The following is a 21,790-nucleotide window of genomic DNA, read 5'->3' on the forward strand; positions in this document are numbered from 1 at the left end:
CGAAGAGGGAGAAGCTGACGGTCGGTTAAGACGCGTTTAAAGTTCGGTTGAACATAGATATGATATAAGTACTTCGGTACATGCAATCATTCTTCTACCCAAGTCACTTGGGGGCTCTTAAAATTTATGTGAGCCGTTTCATAATAAGTGTTCTTCTTCTTAGTCGTTGCAAAGTTTTATTATTATTATTTATCACTCCTTTTTTTGACATGAGTGTGCGGTCACTAGCCGGGGAGCCTAATTTCTCTCTCAAAGCCGCTAGAGTTTAGTTTGCTAAACTGGCCTGATGAGAAGTACTCCGCCCTCGGGATAGGAGGTTGAAGCTGTAGGCTGACCCGCTCGAAGTCTTGAGATAGGATGTATCATGTTAAAACACGACAGAACCACTTCTTTTTTCTAAGACCAACTTTCGGATTGGCACCGAACACTTGATATTGTTCGGACGTCATGTTTTACTGACGTTTCTTGGTTTTCCAAGCTTTTTGGCACTTTTAAACTACTTGTGTTTTTCCAGCATTAGTCTCGCAGTGCAACGCCGGACACCTTTAGGGATTCGGCAAAAACATTCTCAGATATTGCTATATATGCATCGGTTTCGAATTGTGTCTTCGGTCAATAGTTGGGTTGCCCGGCTCCTGCACTTCCTTCCTACGTTCCATTTTGTTCGGCTAGGCGTGCAAAGGGAGAACCACTGCGGTTGTGCTTCCAGCTCACATGGTTAAGCACCTCAGTGGAGAAAGCCGAAAACTGACTTTCACAATAAGCGTAAACTGGTCAGCGATCCGATGACTATGTTAAATGATGGGCCATTCATAACATTGGCCGAAGCGTTTACGGCTTGACCCCGACTGTCGCCGAACCCTACTAGGGGTATTAACTGGCCTCCCAAACTAAATTCTCAATATTTTGCTCTTACATTAGAGCTGAGGTTTAATGATCATGCTTAGCATGACAACCCAAAGAAAGGAACCGATAGCGGGACTATTTTCTTTGGAAGACATTTCTTCTGTTAAACAGTAATATAACTCTCTGCGTACCTTTGTTTATAAAACCGTATGGCCAGATTGCCTTGTTTGTTGTAAATCTTTGCCCTCATAAAGGCTTTATAAAGTAGGACAAACACTCCTCGGCTACTAGCCGAGGAGGTGGAAGCCGATGGTCGGTCAACAAAGTTTTGTACAATGCGGATCCGAGCATTAATGACGTAAAGTACTTGGATACATAGAGTCATTACACATAATTTGTGATTTTACTATGGATATTGATCCTTAATTCGGCCACCCGTGCCCGCATTAAGGCTCGGGGGCTACTGGGCTTCGGGCTTATTATTTACAAATATTAAAGGGGCACATTGATCCCCTGATCTGGTGTTATCACCTGACCAGTGTCTCGGCGACTACTGGGATCAGCGGTCTTACGTCATCCTTCAGGTGCATCTCGGGTTTTAGACCGATACACACCTTGAGGGCTACTGGCTATATATCTCGGTAGAGAATAAATTGCACCAATAAAAAATATTCACACAAATCGGCCCACATTCGGGGTGGTGCACCACCTCGGAAGCAGCCCAGCATAAAGCTCGGGCGCTAGTGGCTGGCTCCATAGAGGGCATTTCCGGCATTAAGCTCGGCTAAAACTCCTTCAAACTTCTTTGAACCAAGGTGATTTATGACACCTCGGATATATAGTCCGGCGTTGGAGCTCGGATACAGTCCGGCATTGGAGCTCGGATATACAGTCCGGCGTTGGAGCTCGGATACATAGTCCGGCGTTGGAGCTCGGATACATTCCGGCGTTAGAGCTGGGAAGCGGTCCGGCGTTGGTGCTCGGTTGCAAAAGATATCTCGAATACAGTCCGGCGTTGGAGTTCGGACGCAAGAGGACACTGCCTCCCGGGAACAACTTCAAACCCGAGGTGTGGCATAAAAATAACAAGGCATTGATAAAGGCCGGAAACTTAAAGGAGCTCCTCGGATACCCGACGTGTAAACTCGTCGAGTGCATTTCGGCGATCCTCAAGATCGAAGATGGGAAGATTTATTGAACCAATTTTCAAGACCGACGACCGAAGATGAAGAACAGTTCGAAAGAATCGAGGAGCGTCCCTAACTTGAAGACCGGTTCAGGGGGCTACTGACGGTGTCCTGGACTAGGGGGTACTCAACACGTCATCTCCCGATCTGATAGATTGGGCCGAGGACCCCCGTGGCCGTATACTCATGGGCTAGTTCGGACAGCTGCCGCATACAAGGAATATTCCACAAGACTTGGCGATCAAGACAAGGACTTCTCCCCACCGGCGTATTCGGCTAGGACTCTTATTAACCTAGGCCTCTGGTGCATTATATAAACCAGGGCCAGGCTAGTCGATAGACAACATACAATCAATTCCATATACAACAATCATACCATAGGCTAGCTTTTAGGGTTTAGCCTCCTTGATCTCGTGGTAGATCTACTCTTGTACTACCCATGTCATCAATATTAATCAAGAAGGACGTAGGGTTTTACCTCCATCAAGAGGGCCCGAACCTGGGTAAACATCGTGTCCCATGCCTCCTATTACCATCGATCCTAGACACACAGTTCGGGACCCCCTACCCGAGATCCGCCGGTTTTGACACCGACAATGGTCGACATGCGACCGGGGACCCTCGACAAAGACACATCCCTGTAGTTGCGAGTCGATAATTTACATGCAACTGGGGACCCTCGATAAGCACACACACCCTTAGTTCTGAGTTGATGGTATACATGCAATTGGAGACCCTCTACACACACACATACACCCTTAGTTGCGAGTCGATGGTCGGCATGAAACTGGGAAGCCTCGAAAAAATACTGACTCACCTAGTTGCGAGTCCATGGTGTGCTTGCAACTGGCCGGGACCCTCGACAAACACACATCGACACACACACACACACACACAGACACTTAGTTACCTGTCGATGGTCGACATGCAAATGGGGATTCATGACAAAACACACACCCCCTAGTTGCGAGTCGATGGCCGGCATATAGCTGGGGACTCTCGACAAAACACACATCCCTAGTTGTGAGTCCATGGTCGTCATGCAACTGGGGACCCTCGACAAACACACACACCCTCTAGTTGCGAGTCGATGGTCAGCTTGCAACTGGGGACCCTCGACAAACACACACACACACACCCTTAGTTGTGAGTCGATGGTCGACATGCAACTGGGGACCCACGACAAAACACACACACACACACCCCTAGTAGCAAGTCGATGGTCGTCATGCAACTGTGGACCACGACAAACACAAAAAAAGCGCCCTTAGTTGTGAGTCGATGGTCGACATGAAACTAGGGAGCCTCGACAAAACACAGACTCGCCTAGTTGCGAGTCGATGGTCTGCTTGCAACCGGGGACCCTCGACAAACACACACACGCCCCTAGTTGCGAGTCGATGGTCTGCTTGCAACTGGGGACCCTCGACAAACACACACATCCTTAGTTGCGAGTCAATGGTCCACGTGTAATTGGGGACCAACGACAAAACACACACCCCCTAGCTGTGACTGGATGTCGGCATACAGATGGGGACCGTCGACAAACACACACACACACACCTAGTTATGAGTCCATGGGCGTCATGCAACTGGGGACCCTCGACAAACACACACACCCTCTAGTTGCGAGTCGATGGTCGGCTTGCAACTGGGGACCCTCGACAAACACACACACACACACACACACACACACACACACACACACACTTAGTTGCGTGTCGATGGCCAACATGCAACTGGGGACTTGCGACAAAACAAACACACACCCTTAGTGCAAGTCGATGGTCGTCATTCAACTGGGGACCACGACAAACACACAAAAAGCACCCATAGTTGTGAGTCGATGGTCGACATGAAACTGGGGAGCCTCGTCAAAACACAGACTCGCCTAGTTGTGAGTCGATGGTCTGCTTGCAACTGGGGACCCTCGACAAACACTCACACCCCTAGTTATGAGTCGATGGTCATCATGCAACTGGGGACCCTCGACAAACACACACACCCTCTAGTTGTGAGTCGATGGTCGGCTTGCAACTGAGGACCCTCGACAAACACACACACACACACACACACACACACCCTTAGTTGCGAGTCGATGGTCGACATGCAACTGGGGACCCACGACAAAACACACACACACACACCCTAGTTGCAAGTCGATGGTCATCATGCAACTGGGGACCATGACAAACACACAAAAACCACCCTTAGTTGTGAGTCGATGGTCGACATGAAACTGGGGAGCCTCGACAAAACATAGACTCACCTAGTTGTGAGTCGATGGTCTGCTTGCAAACGGGGGCCCCCAACAAACACACACACCCTTAGTTGTGAGTCGATGGTTGACATGCAACTGGACCCATAGAAACATAGTCCCCTTCCCCTTCCCGAGTAGTGAGTCAATGGTTGGCTTGCAACTGGGAGCCCTCGACAAACACACATTGACAATGCCCCCCCCCCCGTTGCGAGTTGATGGTTGACTTGCAATTGGGGGCCCTCGACAAGCACACACATCCTTAGTCACGAGTCGATGGGTGACATGCAATTGGGGACCGCGACAAACACACACAAACACCCCCCCCCCAGTTGTGGGTTGATGGTACAACTTCAGTCGCGAGTTGATTATGGAGTTGTAACTAGGGCCATCGATAAACACACATACACTACCCCCTCCTTCTATAGTTGCGAGTCGATGTTCTTCTTCAGATTTTGAAACAAAAACAAATGAAAAAAATGGAAGAACAAGGGAGGGGAACGGGACAACAGCGTGAAGGGAACAGGCGAAAGGAGAGTGAAAAACTCGGTGGAGGCTGCCGTATCGATTTAATGTACTCTGGGGCTAGACTCTTCGTATTCTAAAACAGCCCATATCAAACCAAGGTGATGGCGGCCCAACAAAAAAATAGTCGCACTCCGTTGCAGGCCTCCCAGTCCGACAAGACAATACGACGAGACACAGATCGATCGCGACGCGTGCGATCACTCGAGCATGAAAAAAAGCACAAACAGATTAGACTAGCATGTAACTAGGGGTCGTCAACAAACACACACACACCTCCTAGTTGCGAGTCGATGCTTGACATGCAACTGGAGACCCCTTGACAAAATGACAAACACGCACACACTCTAGTTGCAAGTCGGTTATCGACATGCAATTGGAGACCCTCGACACACACACACATCCCCTAGTTGCGAGTTGATGGTCAACTTGCAACTAGGGGCCACAAATAAAACACACATGTAGACACACAATCCCTAGTTGCGAGTTGATGGTCAACTTGCAACTGGGGGCCACGAATAAAGACACACACGCACACATACACACACACACCCTAGTTGCGAGTCGATGGTCAACTTGCAACTAGGGGTCATCAACAAACACACATATCCCCCTAGTTGCGAGTCGATGCTTGGCATGCAATTGGGGACCCCTTGACAAAATGATAAACACACACACACACACACACACACTCTCTAGTTGCAAGTCGGTTATCGACATGCAATTGGGGACCCTCGACACACACACACATCCCCTAGTTGCGAGTTGATGGTCAACTTGCAACTGGGGGCCACAAATAAAACACACATACATACACACAACCCCTAGTTTCGAGTTGATGGGCAACTTGCAACTGGGGGTCCTCAACAAACACACACACTCTAGTTGCGAGTCGATGCTTGACATGCAACTGGGGACCCCTTGAAAAAATGACAAACACGCACACACTCTAGTTGCAAGTTGGTTTTCGACATGCAATTGGGGATCTCTCGACACACACACACACACACACATCCCCTAGTTGCGAGTTGATGGTCAAGTTCCAACTGGGGGGGCCACAAATAAAACACACATACATACACACAACCCCTAGTTGCGAGTTGATGGGCAACTTGCAACTGGGGGTCCTCAACAAACACGCACACCCTAGTTGCGAGTCGATGCTTGACATGCAACTGGGGACCCCTTGACAAAATGACAAACAACACACACTGTAGTTGCAAGTCGGTTATCAACATGCAATTGGGGACTCTCGACACACACACATCCCCTAGTTGCGAGTTGATGGTCAACTTGCAACTGGGGGCCACAAATAAAACACACATACAGACACACACACACCCCCTAGTTGCAGTCAGTGGTTCGACATGCAACTGGGGACCCACGACAAAACACATACACACACATTCCTAGTTGCGAGTCGATGGTTAGCTTGTAACTAGGGGTCATCAACAAACACACACATCCCCCTAGTTGCGAGTCGATGCTTGACATGCAACTGGGACCCCTTGACAAAATGACAAACACGCACACACTCTAGTTGCAAGTCGATTATCGACATGCAACTGGGGACCCTCGACACACACACACGTCCCCTATTTGCGAGTTGATGGTCAACTTGCAACTGGGGGGCCACAAACAAAACACACATATAGACACACAACCCCTAGTTGCGAGTTGATGGTCAAGTTGTAGCTGGGGGCCACGAATAAAGACACACACACACACATACACACACACACCCCTAGTTGCGAGTCGATGGTCAACTTGCAACTAGGGGTCGTCAACAAACACACACATCCCCCTAGTTGCGAGTCGATGCTTGACATGCAACTGGGGACCCCTTGACAAAATGACAAACACGCACACACTCTAGTTGCAAGTCGGTTATCAACATGCAATTGGGGACCCTCGACACACACACACACATCCCCTAGTTGTGAGTTGATGGTCAACTTGCAACTTGGGGGCCACAAAATAAAACACACATACAAACACACACACCCTAGTTGTAAGTCGATGCTGGACATGCAACTCGGGACCCCTTGACAAAAAAGGCGCGCACACACACACACCCCTAGTTGCAAGTCATTTATCGACATGCAATTGGAGACCCTGGACACACATCCCCTAGTTGCGAGTTGGTGGTCAGCTTGCAACTGGGGGCCACGAATAAAACACACACACACATACACTTTAGTCATAAGTCGGTTATCGACATGCAATAATTAGGGACCCTCGACACACATACACATGTCCCATAATTGCGAGTTGATAGTGAATTTGCAACTGGGGGGCCACAAATAAAACACACATACAAACACACACACACACACACACCCTAGTTGTGAGTCGATGCTTGACATGCAACAGGGGACCCATTGACTAGATGAAGCCTAGACATCCCTTTTTTGACGATGTTCAAGCTTGTAGCAACCCTATCTGGCATTTTATGTATCCACGAAAAAAATAGAAAAACAAAAAATGAGTAAAAAAGGTAACTATTTTTAAAAAATGTCTCATGTGTTGTATGCAAAAAAGAATATCCAAAAATAAAAAAATGTCCTCAAAATGAAAACTAACGACCAGCAAAAGACGCGGCCAAAAAAAAACAGCCCGCAACAAGCGCGACCCAAAAAGAAAGAAAGCCCGCAAAACAGGCGCGGCCCAAAAACAAAAAATGTAAAGCTAGCAACAGACTCGGCCCAAAACAACAAAAAAAAGCCCACCCCGCAACAGGGCAGCGCTGCGAGCGAGCGATGCCGGATGCGATCGCTGTGCTGCGAGCTAGCGATGCCGGATGGGATCGCTGTACCTGCGTTGAAGAAAAAAAAACAGTTAGATGTGACATCCTTAAAAAACATCTAGATGTAAATTAGTCATTCTGTAGGCTATATATCATCGTTAGCTAGCTCATAAACCATGCTCGATGTTGCATGCACTGATCACTGCTGTAGTACTAGTAGTGTTTGTTTTCATATACAAGTTTATATATATATATATATATATATATATATATATATATATATATATATATTACATAGGCAAATGGATCATTTCTAGACGATCCATGCTTTATTCAAAAAAAAATCCATATATACGGTATTGTACGTAGCTTAGCATGGAACGACTACTGATGTAGTGGTACCGGTGTTTAAGAGCTGTCCATGGTGGGGTAGTAGGCGTAGGTGGCCATGCCGCAGTTGCCGCCGTTCCCGCGCGTGAGGCGCATGTAGCCCCCCTCGCCCCACCCCGTCCCCCACTGGTTCTTCACCAACCAGTACTCCTGCCCGCCGCCGTCCGTCCCGTAGCCGACCACCGTCACGGCGTGGTTCAGGTTCTGCCCGCACGACGAGCTGCCGGTGTACACACCGCTCGTGTAGTGGTGGAAGTCAAGGTCGGCCTCCACGCCCACGGCCACCGGCTGGCTGGCGACGAGCTCCTGCAACGCGCCCTCGTCGCCGTTCAGGTTCACCCACCGGGGTGCGCCGACGGCGGCGGCCGAATTTGGGCTGACGTCGCCGCCGCGGCACGCGCCCTGCTGGCCGATATACGGGTAGGCTGCCTCCTGCTGCAGGCCGCCGCTCTTGGCGATGTAGCTTAAGGCGTCGTTGACGTAGCCACTATCGCAGTTGCTGGGGTCGCCGGTGCAGTCGAGCACCTGCTGCTCTGACATGGAGATGAGGTTGCTGGTGGCGATCTGTACGAGCCCTTCCGTCGCCGCCACCGCCGCGAATGCCCAGCAACAACCTGTACGTGTGTAAACATTTACATTCATTAGCAAACTTTGGCCCTTGTTAAATTAAATAAGCATGCATTGCAGGAGCTGCAGATTCTTACTGCAGGCAGCCTGGTCCTTGATTTGGGTGACGGCGCCCTGGGCCCTCCAGTCCACGCTGTCCGGCGTGGACTCGAACTGAGCCATGGACATGTTCACCGCGGCCATCGGCGTGCTTTCCTCGCCGCGCTGGTGACGGTACCCGAGGTGCTTCTCCACGAACTCTTCGTTGGTGAGGTCGGAGAACTGGTTGAGCCCGAGAGTGTACGTCAGGTTGCCCGCCCGGTTGACAGCATCTATGTGCCGCGCGCTGGCCGCGAACACCTCCTGCCGGCGCAATTTCTCGGCAGCGTCCGTGTACACGCGCCCGTACTTGGCCATCCACCGCTCGTGCCGGGCGGCCAGCGCGTCCCCTCGCGCCGCGGCCGCGCTGACAAAGGCAGTGGCGGCCACGAGCACGAGCAGAAGCGCAAGCAGTGTGCCGTCGAGGCGGCGTGAGCTGTGAATCGGCGCCATTTAGCTAGCTGGTTTGCTTGCTTCTTCTTGCGATGCTTCACGAACTAGGGAGGGAGGTACTAAGCACGTAGGAACCATGCTGCCTGCGCTTCTATTTATACACGCGCGTACATGGCGAGCAAGCCAGGGCACACGAGCAGGCTCGACGGATCCGCGTTCGTTCATAAGCCGTAGTCGAACGTATTGACTGGGAGTCCATGGATGTCTGTATCTGACGGTGCTGTGCTTGCTCTCGTCTCTCCATATCTTCTTCTACTTCTGGAAGATTTTTCTTGTTTGTAACCGAAGGTGGTCGCTCTCGTCTCTCGCCTATATTCTTCTTCGTCGTCGTCTTCTTCTGCTTCTTCGAAGATTTTTTCTCGTTTCCCGGATGGTGCATATACCGTCGCACACGCACAGAGAGAGCTGAAGTAGCACGCCGGTGCTTGCATGTCCACTGGCACAAGCATATACAGCTAGTTTGGCCGATGTATGTGGTCTGGGTTGCATGCTCCTCTCATTTTCTTCATAAGAATGGAAAAACATGCAACTTCTCATTCTATTAAAAATTTGTGATACATACGTCAAAAAAATATATTTGTGATACATACATCAAAACTTTAGCTATATGTAAGTCGTCTGAATTTTCAATTTGGGTCAGTCAATTTTTTTGACCGTTGATTCCTGCTCTGAAATTCATGCTATGTTTTTTCGGGTATGTTCTGTGAGCTGGTTTGGGCTTTTTTTTTTGACTGGCCACATATTTGGGTCAGTCGATTTGCTACTCGGCTAAAGCCCATTACCTATACCGCCCAGCCCATCCTTCTTTTTGTTTTTTCTTCTGTTTTTCTGTTTTTATGTGCTTCTTCTTATGTTTCTGTTTTTCTTTATTATTTTGTGTTACGTTTTTCTTTTGTAGGTATTTTTGGGATGTTGGATGAGTGTAAATATATACACACAAATACTAAGCAAATATTTGTAAATTACACTCTTGTATTATCGTTGTTGGCATACTACAAAAGTGTAATTTTAGTGCAAAGTTATGTGCAAGTTTATTTAATGGATAAAGACAATGAAAAAGAAAAACTTCATTTTTAATTAGTGTCATTGGTACTACTCTTTAAGAATAAAAAATAAAGAATTAAGAATTAAAGATGATATGCAGGCTCAGTCTATCAAGGTGCTCATAGGGGTAGGGTGTGCATGTGTGTATTCATAGGGATGAGTGTATGCGTGTATATGAGCGCATACGTTTGTACCGTGTTCAAAAAAAGAATTAAGAATTAAGAATGAATTTTCGTGTTCCATGTAAAATTTATTAATTTGATTTTGATTTAGTTTTTGATTTTTTGTTTTCTTTCTTCTCTAAAGGTAATTCCAATGCCACGAATACATTCCTTCTTAGAAAACCTTTTTTCTGATATCACTATTCTATGCTTATTCTTGCATAGTTTCAAAAGAACACAAATTTTTTATTGTTTGCAAATTTGTCATTGTTTGTTTTAGATTTATTTGATTTCTTCTGAAAGGGTAATACCAATACCATCAATTCATTATTTCTAAGAGAACCTCACTATTTAGATTTTGCTTCATTTTTATTTCATTTCCTTTCTTCTTAAAGGGTAATACAGATGCAACCAATTCATTTTTTTCTTATAATTTTTTATTTTGATTTTAATTATTATTTTATTTTATTTCTTCTTTAGAGTAAGACCTATGCTACTAACACATCCCTTCTTGTGAAATTCCTTTTTGTGAAAATTCCACTATTGTATGCTTATTCGTGCACATTATAGAAAAATGCATATTTTGTGTATATTTTTTGCAAATTTTGTCATTGTTTGATGTCACACCCTAGCTAGTTCATGCATTAGAGTGCTGCATCATGTTTAATTTTCCAGAAAACTGAAATAGGGATGACAGAACCCCCAGCACACCCCCCCCCCCCCCCCCCGGAACAACTAGGGTTTACTAAAAACTTTTTCAATGAACCTGAAATGCCCTTCTAAAAGGTCCATCCTTTTTGTTTTGGGTTAAAACCTTTGACAAAAATGGTGCACACTTTTCTAGGACATCTTAGGGTCATTGGATTAATTCATATAGTATTTGCATTTGGGCATTTAAATGCTATAAAATAATTTAAATACTCAAATAATCATAAACTAAAATGTTTACTGTTGGATATATTCTAAGCAATAGCCATGATTAGTTTTATGATTTTTGGAAATGCCCTGGCATTTTTAATAAAGCCCTGAAGTTATAGAAATAATAGAAAACAGAAAAAAAAGGAGAGAGAGAAAGGATCCAGCCACTTACCTGGCATAGCCCATCTGGCAGCCCACTGGCCGGCCCAGCACTGTGCTGGTCCACGCCAATCATCGCCTACCTCTGCCAGTAGGCAGAGGAGGGACACGGCGCACGCGCCCGAGCTCGCCACGCCACCACCCTGCTCGTGTGCTTCGCCTGGCCACCACCTCGAAGCGGCGAACGCCTCCTCGGTGTCGCCCCGGTCTGCCCGACACCTCACACTCCCCCCCCCCCTTGGCTCTCTCCCTCGCTCCCTCGACGCCATGGCCGACGCAGCCGCGCCCGCGCCGTCGTGAAACCCGCAGCCACCGCCGTCCACTCGTCGCCTCACCGTGCCAACAAGCTTCGTCGTCGTCCACTGCTTCGCCTCGACCGATCCTCGAGCGCTCGCTCGCCCCGGAGACGCTGCACCGAGCTCGTCCCGATCCGCCATCGCCGGAGATCCCCCTTGCTACCTCGACCGCTCCAGCTCTTCCCCGAGCTCGCCGTTTGCTCCCCTGCACTCGCAGTGAGCCATTGATCCTTCTCCCCCTCTCCGTTCTAGCTCTCGTGCACCGTACGCGCCACCTCGAGTTCGCCCGCACGCACCGCCGCCTGTGCTCGCCGCCGACGAGTCTCCGGCCATCTAATGGTCCGGTCGTCGTGCCCAGTTTACTCCCCGCGCCGCGTAGAGCACGTACATGCCCCGCATGAGCCACCACGACCGTCACAACGACGACCCCGAGCTCACCCGAGCTCCGGCGACCGCCAAGGTCGACGCCGGCGATGACTCCGGCCACCCCAGGCCCAACCACCTACACCACTCGACGCGGACGAGTGCCCGCGTCACGTAGATGCCCTCCGTCGGCCAATTGGTCGCCAGAGGAGGAAACCCGCACCCCTCCGCTGTCCCTGGCCTTGCCGGCGATGAGCCCCAGGTCAACTCCAGCGAGTTTGACCCGGGTTGACCCTAGTTTGACCTCCCCGCCTGAGTCAATGACATGTGGGGCCGGCCCCTAACAAAAATAGGTTAATCTTCAGTTAGTGCTAATCACACTGTTAGGAGTTAATGACCTCGCTAACTAACTCTGTGTCACTGACATGTGGCCCCAGGCCCTTAACTAACCAAGGTTAGGATTAGATTAATGTTAATTAAATTGGTTAGTTAGGTTAGTCACTGACCAGTGGGTCCCACTGCTCAGGTTTGACCTGAGCCGCCTATTGACCTGCTGACGTCGGCATGACCTAGTGCTGACGCAATAAATCATTTACTGGAATTATTCTTATATAGGAAATTCCAGAAAATATTACAAACTTCAAAAATTCATAACTTTTAATCTGTAACTCCAAATGCAAAGATTTATATATGAAATTTGATCAGAAAAATTCAATCTTTCCATCTGTAATGGTTTCATGCATGACAAAATACTTTAACCTTGCTGTTTAGGTGAAACAAGCTAATACACTTATAATGCTTAAGAACATAAGCTTCCATTTGAATCTTTGATTCAAATGGACCCAAACCAACTTGTTTCACATTGCATTAGGCAGGACACCTCATATTGCCATGTCATAGCATGCATCATATTGTTGCATATTGCCATGTGATGATTGTGTTTTGTGGTGTCTTTCGTGGTAGGTTCTGCCTCTGAGGATATCTCCGAGTATCCAACTGAAGGGCAGTACCCTACTACTACTCCATCAGGCAAGCAGGCCCATTGATCATATGGATACAATCCCATGTTCTCGCTTCTGCTCTCCTTTACTGCATTAAGACAACAACGTTTCAAACTGCTGTGTGCTGCGGTAGTTGAACCCTTATCCTCTGCATGACCTGTCATTGCCACAGTAACTAGATGAAACCCACTAGCATGTGTAGGAGTTGATTGAGACATGTATGTGTTTCCTACCTTGCTATGCCTGCTATGCTTAGATTTGTGTCAGGTCTGGTTCATCTGGGTGATGGGCTTGAGTGAAATGATTACGTCGGTAATGTGAAGGTTGTGTTGAACATGATTTGGTAAAGGTATCGATGAGAGGCCATGTAGGAGTACATGGTGTCTTGTTTCATTGAGGCCGTCCCTAAGAACTGAGATCTGTATGTGTGATTTAAGAATCAGCTACTACCATGCATTGGGATCCTTAATTGACCCTCTCGGCTTCTTAACCACTCTAGTACTCTGTCCAGGAGTTGCAACTAGTTTCTGGTGTTTGTAGGTTATGTGTTGGCGGCCGTGCGTAGCGCTGACCCTAGGGGTGGGCTATGATGCGGTAGATACATCATGGCCGGGTATGCCGGGCGCCCGTTTGGCGTCTCGGGACCCTGTACACATCGCTCGGGGCCGTATGTGGAAACCTTGGACGGACTCCTTGCGGATGGAACCTGGATAGGTGATAAACCTGGACTAGAGACTTGAGTGTTTAGGTAGGCCGTGGCCGACACCCTTGTTGGTCTTCCGCTTGAAGGTTGCCGAGTACACGCCGTGTAAATGACGATAAGTGGTGAGAGCGTGTATGAAGAAGTACACCCCTGCAGGGTTAACATCATCTATTTGAATAGCCGCGTCCACGGTAAAGGACTACTTGGTTGCCTATACAGTTCATAGGCAAGATAATGGTTACTACTAAAAGACTCGAGATAAGTGTGAGTACCGAGGATGGCCCTCTCGTAGGATGATAAGGGAGGATCCCCGGTGGAGTATTGTGTTGGTGATTAGTGGACTCGTGTGCGAAAACTATTTTGCAGTGGTGTCTCGTAGGATAGCTTAGCCAAGAGTCAAAGGTGGCTTGCTGCAATAACTCCACCACCTTCTTGAGAATGAGCATGTATAGTAGGATCTGTTGTAAGACTTGCTAAGTACCTTTGTACTCATGTTGCTTTAATTACTGTTTTCAGACGACAACACCGCCCCCTCCGATGGGTTTTATGTAGACCTTGACGTCGATGAGTAACTTGCCACCCAGGTGGTGATTCTGGCCATGAGTAACTTCGACATGCCTTCTTTCTTTCTAGTGTCTTTACTCAGACTTATTTGCTTCCGCATGTGCTTGTATGCTTGTATGACTTGAGTGTCGGGTCTTGTGACCCCTACCTGTATGAACATGTTATGTATGGCTCTCCGGAGCCTTTAAATAAAGTACTTGAGTTGTAGAGTTTTGTTGTGATGCCATGTTGTATTTACACATATCGAGCATATTGTGTGTATGATTGAAATGCTTGGTATGTGTGGGATCCGACAATCTAGTTGTTTATCCTTGGCAGCCTCTCTTATGGGGAAATGTAGTCTAGTGCTCCTTGAGCCATAGTAGTCCGCTACAGCCCGGTTCACCGGAGTCCTGCTAGCCCAGCACTACTGCTCAGGACACTTGACTGGCCGGCATGTGTTTCACTTCGTTCCTATGTCTGTCCCTTCGGGGAAATGTCACAAGGTGACTTCCGGAGTCCTTCCTAGCCTGCTACAGCCCGGGTTCCCCGGAGTCCTGTTAGCCCAGTGCTATAGCCCGGATTCACATGCTGTTGACCGACATGCTCGATGTGATTCATGTATGCCTGTCCCCATAGGTCTGTGTCGCTTTGGGTTCACGACTAGCCATGTCGGCCCGGGTTCTCTGTCATACGGATGCTAGCGACACTATCATATACGTGAGCCAAAAGGCACAAACGGTCACGGGCCATGGTAAGGCGACACCCGTGAGGATACCGTGCGTGAGGCCGCAAAGTGATATGAGGTGTTACAGGCTAGATCGGTGTGACTTGGAATCGGGGTCCTGACAGCGTTGGCATCAGAGCCGGACTGCCTGTAGATTCGTTGAGCCAAACTGGTCGATGTCAAGTCTAGAAATGCTTTAGTTATATGTAGGGGAATTGATTGTGGGGGGGAACATAAGGCTCTTTTACTCCTTTACCTTATGCCCTCTGATCTGAGTCGTTCTCTTCTCATTCTACGTGGTCTAAGGACTAGGCTCTCTTCTCTCTATCAAGTTCATGTGTTACTAATCCGTAGTAGCTTATAGGATTGTTGTTACCAGCCTCAGTACAGTTTCTACTACTTTTAGTATGTTGTCAGTTGAATCAGAACCTTGATATGATGTTGTTGAGTGGTTTTGCAAATTGTTGTGAATGTCTCAAATCTTTTTCTGAGCATTTACAGCCGTTATGTTGTCCGATTCTCCTAGAAAATTCTAATGCCTTTGCATTATTCTGTGCTTTTAGATGGCCAACCGTTCCCAGAACCAAGTGGTTCGTCTGACCCGGTGCCTCGATGTACCCGGTCACACGGCCATGTTGGTTCGAGTGATGGTCGAGTCAGACTATCGATGGTATCCGTAATATACCGTCGAGGAGCAGTTCTAAGACTTCAACCAGAGCCAGTACCTTTGTACCGTCAGGATATATCCCTCTTATCCTGGAGCCACTGAACACCTTCACTGCTCCTATGGACTTGGGGTCACTATTGAGATGTCTGTGCAGGATGCAGCTTACTCAATGATGACTATCATTCGAGCCAGGACTGCCTTGCTTCAGAACACCGATTTTCGCTACATGCCAGCCTCACTCCCTGGAGCACAGGGGTACTATCAGGCTTTGTACTATGACTCTACACATGAGGAGTCACTACTCTGCACCACTGCTGAGATGCTCGAGGATAAGGACCGCGAAAATCGGGCCTTGCGTATGGAGCTTTTCAACTCTCGTGCTGATCACTGGGCCACTTTGACTCGGTTTGCACCTGCGGTGCAGGCAGGATACATGGACCTGAGGGACCTGTACCCTGTGCGGTCTGGATTGCCAGATTGTATGGAGTGGCGTGATGTAGGAGGCATCACCCCTCCTCGTGGTCCCCGTCTGCCACCGTCTGTGGGACCAAGGCCACATCCGAGTCCCTATGGTCCGCAGGCTCCGCAGGACCGTCTGTTCCCAGATGATCATGTTCCACTTCCAGGGTTTGGTGGTGACTTTTATGAGGATTACTACGGAGCCGTCTGAGCTAGTAGTAGTTTCACTAGTACTGTAATAGTTGTATTCTCCACAGTCCTGCGTGACCGTGGGATACGACTTGGTGTGTATCACGCTCCGGAGGTGTAGAAAAATAATGTATAGGAGCTTCGAATGCCTTCGATGAGATGTAATGTCTTTCACCGTAGTTGTACTCTAGCCTGGGCTTGTACTAAACTATGTACGGTGTGTATGACCAATGGTATATATATGGCAGTTTCTATATTACCATGTCGTGCAATGAACATCTTAGCATTCCATGTTATCCATTACATTCTGCACTTCCTTGCCAAGTTTGTGCCATCCTTGTCTAAACCGTTGTCTTGTTTTTCCTAGGATGGTCAACACCCGCAGCAACCCTGCTGCCCCGGAGCAGGGGGAAGCCAGTGCAGCTAGGGGTGAAAATCTGCCTCACCCGCCTTCTCTGGCCGAAGTTATGCTGGAGGCAGAAAGAAACAAGCGTGAGACCAACCGCTTGCTGGAGCGGATTGAGAAGAACACTGCACGTCAACAGCGAAACGACTTGGTGTCAATCAATGACTTTATCAAGTTGTACCCACCAAAGTTTAATCATTCCATCGAGCCCCTCGACGCGGATGACTGGCTTCGCAACATCACCCACAAGCTACGTTCTGCCAACGTAGCCGAAGCTGATAAGGTTACCTATGCTGCCTATCACCTCGAAGGCCCTGCTAGCCTTTGGTGGGAAAACTTTGAGGCTATGCGCCCGGTCAGCCAAATCACTACTTGGGCTGAATTCAGTGAGGCTTTCCGTGAGCATCACATCCCGGAAGGTCTCATAGATCGTAAGAGGGAAGAGTTCTGCAATTTCACCCAAGGCAGACTGACTGTGGATGCATATAGTCGTGAATTTGGGAATCTGGCACGATATGCTCCTGAGGAGGTATCCACCGACGCTAAGAAGCAGGTAAGGTTCCGCAAGGGACTTAGCCCCGAGCTTCGTCGCGATCTTCGTCTGCACGAGTGCACCTCCTTCCAGAAGTTGGTCAATAAAGCCATCAGTGCTGAGACAGGCCAGTCTGACTATGACGCTTCACGCAAGCACTCTCGTGATTTTGGTTCTTCATCCGGCTCTGGATCTCAGAAGCGCCAGGTGTGGATTCCAAGCACAGCGCTGCCACCCAGGTTCATTCTGAGGCCATCCTTTGAGGCGCCTCGCCCCAACCAGCAGTTTGCACCGTCTAAGCCCTATGGTGGCCCCGCTACTAATGCTTCTCCACGCCCCAATGTTGTGACATGTTTCAAGTGTGGAGAGCCGGGTCACTACAGCCGAGAGTGTCCCCAGAACAACAACCCCAACCAGTCTGGAAAGTCTGTTGGTCGTGGTAAGCCAGCGGGAAAGACCTTCTACGCCAAGCCAGCCACCACTGCACGTGGCCATGTCAACTATGTCTCAGTTGAGGAGGCTCATGAGGATCCTAACGTCGTCCTTGGTATGCTCCTTGTTAATTGCCATCCGACATCTGTTCTTTTCGATACTGGAGCATCTCATTCATTCATATCTGAGAGCTATGCTCGATTGCATAACACGACATTCTGTGACATGCACACTACCATGGAAATTCAAACCCCTGGCTCTAGATGGCAAACCTCTAGAGTAAGCCATGGGAATGAAATTCTTGTCTATAGACTTGTCTTCCTTGCATCTTTAATAGCTCTCAAGTCCTCGGACATAAACATCATCTTGGGTATGGACTGGATGTCAGTCCATTATGCTAAGATTGATTGTTCTACTAGAACTGTTCAACTTACTCACCCATCGGGCAAGACAGTCAATGTCTTAACTCGAGTGGCCAAGTGCCAGCTTTACTCCCTAAATGCCAACCCCCTTCCAGACCTTGAAGATATTCCGGTAGTCCGAGACTTTACGGATGTCTTTCCAGAAGAACTTCCAGGTGTTCCACCTGACAGGGATGTCGAGTTTGTGATAGACCTTGTTCCAGGAACCGTCCCAATTTCTAGAAGACCCTATAAGATGGCACCCTTAGAACTAGCCGAGCTTAAGAACCAACTCGATGAGTCCTTGAAAAAGGGTTTCATCGATCCTAGTTCCTCTCCTTGGGCTTGCCCCGTCCTCTTCGTTAAGAAGAAGGATGGAACCGATCAGATGGTTGTAGATTACCGACCTGTCAACTTGGTCACTATCAAGAACAAGTATCCACTCCCCAGGATCAACGATCTGTATGATCAACTCGCTGGATCCTCAGTCTTTTCCAAGATGGATTTGAGGTTGGGCTACCATCAAATCAAAATTAGAAACGGGGACATTCCCAAAACGGCCTTTGTTACTCGCTATGGCCAATACGAGTACACCGTCATGTCCTTCGGTTTAACCAATGCCCCAGCCACCTTCTCTTGGTTAATGAACTCGGTCTTCATGGAGTATTTGGATAAATTCGTCGTGGTATACCTTGATGATATACTCATCTACTCCAAGAGCGAGGAAGAACATGTCGAACATCTAAGGCTGGTATTGACGAAACTTTGAGAGCATCGCCTTTATGCCAAATTCTCCAAGTGTGAATTTTGGTTGCCAGAAGTGACCTATCTAGGCCATTTAATCTCTGGTAAGGGTATTTCTGTCAATCCCGAGCGAGTTCAAGCCGTCCTTGATTGGACTCCACCTGAAACGGTCAAGCAAGTTCGGAGCTTCCTTGGCTTAGCGAGCTATTGTCGCCGCTTCGTCAAGAATTTATCCAAGGTTGCTAAACCTCTAACTGAACTCCTCAAGAAAGATAAAAAGTTCAAGTGGACCCCATAGTGCGAGTTCAGCTTTCAGGAACTGAAAAGACGCCTGACAACTGCTCCCGTACTGGTACAACCTGACGACTTTATTATCTATTGCGACGCCTCGCGACAAGGGCTAGGTTGCATACTCATGCAAGATCGTCAGGTAATTGCCTATGCTTCACGGCAATTACACCCCCATGAGGAAAACTATCCCACACATGATCTAGAGCTTGCAGCTGTAGTCCATGCACTTAAAACCTGGCGACATTACCTTCTCGGTAATCGTTGCGAGATCTTCACTGATCACCAAAGTTTGAAATATATCTTCACCCAACCGGATTTGAATCTCAGGCAAAGACGTTGGGTCGAGTTGATCTCAGATTACGACTTAGGAATAACTTACACCCCGGGCAAAACCAATGTCATGGCTGATGCGCTAAGTCGTAAATCTTATTGTAACAACCTGATGTTACAACAAAGTCAACCACTTCTCCACGAGGAATTTCGTAAGCTTAACCTTCACATTGTTCCTCAAGGATTCATATCCACCCTGGTGGCGAAGCCGACCCTTATGGATCAGATCATAACCGCCCAGCGGTATGACAAGGGTATATCTCGGATCAAGCAGAACATTGCTAGCGAAGCTGCTACGTGTTTCTCTGTGAATGATCAAGGTGTTGTCTTCTTTGAGAACCGCCTGGTGGTTCCCAAGAAATAACAACTACGACAACTGATCCTTAAGTAAGCTCATGAATCCCCTCTCACTATTCATCTCGGTAGTACTAAAATGTATCAAGACCTACGCCAGAGGTTTTGGTGGACTAGGATGAAGAGAGAAATTGCTCAATACATTGCTAGTTGCGACGTTTGTCGTCGTGTTAAAGCAGAGCATCAACGGCCTGCTAGCACCCTTCAACCTTTGGCTATTCCCGAATGGAAATGGGATAAAATCAGTATGGATTTCATTACTGGGTTTCCCAGGACCAAGAGAGGGAATAATGCTATCTTCGTCGTGATCGATCGTCTTTCCAAAGTAGCCCATTTCCTACATGTTCGTGAGAGTATCACCGCTAGCCATCTAGCTGACCTATACATCTCCCGAATAGTGTCTATTCATGGTGTCCCATTGGAAATTAACTCAGACCGTGGGAGTCTCTTCACGTCTCGATTTTGGGAAAGTTTCCAAAATGCTATGGGAACTCGTCTCTCTTTTAGCACCGCGTTTCACCCCCAATCAAGTGGTCAAGTAGAACGAGTCAATCAAATCCTGGAGCATATGCTCCAAGCTTCGGTCATCTCATTCGGAATGGATTGGGAGAAATGCCTTCCATTCGCGGAGTTTGCTTATAACAATAGTTATCAAGCTAGCTTGGGCAAAGCTCCTTTCGAAGTTCTCTATGGACGAAAATGCCGAACGCCTCTTAACTAGTCAGAAATCGGGGAAAGACAACTCTTTGGCCTGGATATGATTCAGGAAGCAGAAGAGCAGGTTCGCGTTATTCGTGAGAAATTGAAAACAACCCAATCTCGTCAAAAGAGCCAATATGATCGTAAACATAAGCTCATGACTTATGAAGTCGGCGAGAAGGCTTACCTTCGGGTTACTCCGTTAAAGGGAACCCGTCATTTCGGTATCAAAGGAAAATTGGCTCCTCGTTACATTGGACCCTTTCGCATTCTTGCCAAACGAGGAGAAGTTAACTACCAATTGGAACTACCTCCGCATCTTTCCAGAGTTCATGATGTCTTCCACGTTTCTCAACTCAGGCGTTGCTTCGCGGATCCTATCCGTGGAGTGGACCACGAAACGCTTGATCTACAAGATAATCTCTCATATCGGGATGTTCGTATCCTTGATCAAGCCAAGCGTACCACTCGATGCCATAACGTCAAGTTTCTTAAGGTTCAATGGTCACACCACACTGAAAGGGAAGCCACTTGGGAAAGGGAGGATCGTCTTCGACTCGAGTGCCCCACCTTCTTCCCAACGGATCCTAAATCTCGGGACGAGATTCTTTTGAGTGGGGGTGAGTTGTCACACCCTAGCTAGTTCATGCATTAGAGTGCTTCATCATGTTTAATTTTCCAGAAAACTGAAATGGGATGACAGAACCCCCAGCACCCCCCCTGGAACAACTAGGGTTTACTAAAAACTTTTTCAATGAACCTGAAATGCCCTTCTAAAAGGTCCACCCTTTTTGTTTTGGGTTAGAACCTTTGACAAAAAATGGTGCACACTTTTCTAGGACATCTTAGGGTCAATGGATTAATTCATATAGTATTTGCATTTGGGCATTTAAATGCTATAAAATAATTTAAATGCTCAAATAATCATAAACTAAAATGTTTACTGTTGGATATATTCTAAGCAGTAGCCATGATTAGTTTTATGGTTTTTGGAAATGCCCTGGCATTTTTAATAAAGCCCTGAAGTTACAGAAATAATAGAAAACAGAAAAAAGGAGAGAGAGAAAGGATCCAGCCACTTATCTGGAGCAGCCCATCTGGCAGCCCACTGGCCGGCCCAGCACTGTGCTGGCCCGCGCCAGTCATCGCCTACCTCTGCCAGTAGGCAGAGGAGGGACACGCGCCCGAGCTCGCCACGCCACCACCCTGCTCATCTGCTTCGCCTGGCCACCGCCTCGACGCCGCGAACGCCTCCTCGGTGT

General features: G+C 48.0%; 1 protein-coding gene across 1 annotated transcript; it reads right to left on the reverse strand.

Moving 5' to 3' along the window:
• Positions 1–7,969: 7,969 nt before the first annotated feature.
• On the reverse strand, positions 7,970–9,162 carry LOC123185912 (zingipain-2-like). Its single transcript, XM_044597721.1, has 2 exons — positions 8,656–9,162; positions 7,970–8,565 (listed from the first exon to the last, which is right to left on the reverse strand). Exons 1-2 carry the CDS (start codon positions 9,107–9,109, stop codon positions 7,970–7,972), a joined length of 1,050 nt encoding a protein of 349 aa, XP_044453656.1. The 5' UTR covers positions 9,110–9,162.
• Positions 9,163–21,790: the final 12,628 nt, after the last annotated feature.

This window comes from Triticum aestivum, chromosome 2A (assembly GCF_018294505.1).
Source record: "Triticum aestivum cultivar Chinese Spring chromosome 2A, IWGSC CS RefSeq v2.1, whole genome shotgun sequence".
NCBI classification, from domain to species: Eukaryota; Viridiplantae; Streptophyta; class Magnoliopsida; order Poales; family Poaceae; genus Triticum; species Triticum aestivum.

Bases quoted from the DNA above. Each gene is read 5' to 3' on its own strand.
- LOC123185912 (XM_044597721.1), bottom strand. From the start codon at position 9,109: ATGGCGCCGATTCACAGCTCACGCCGCCTCGACGGCACACTGCTTGCG. The intron at 8,566-8,655 runs GTAAGAATCTGC...ACACACGTACAG, and splicing joins CAAGGACCAGGCTGCCTGCA to GTTGTTGCTGGGCATTCGCG.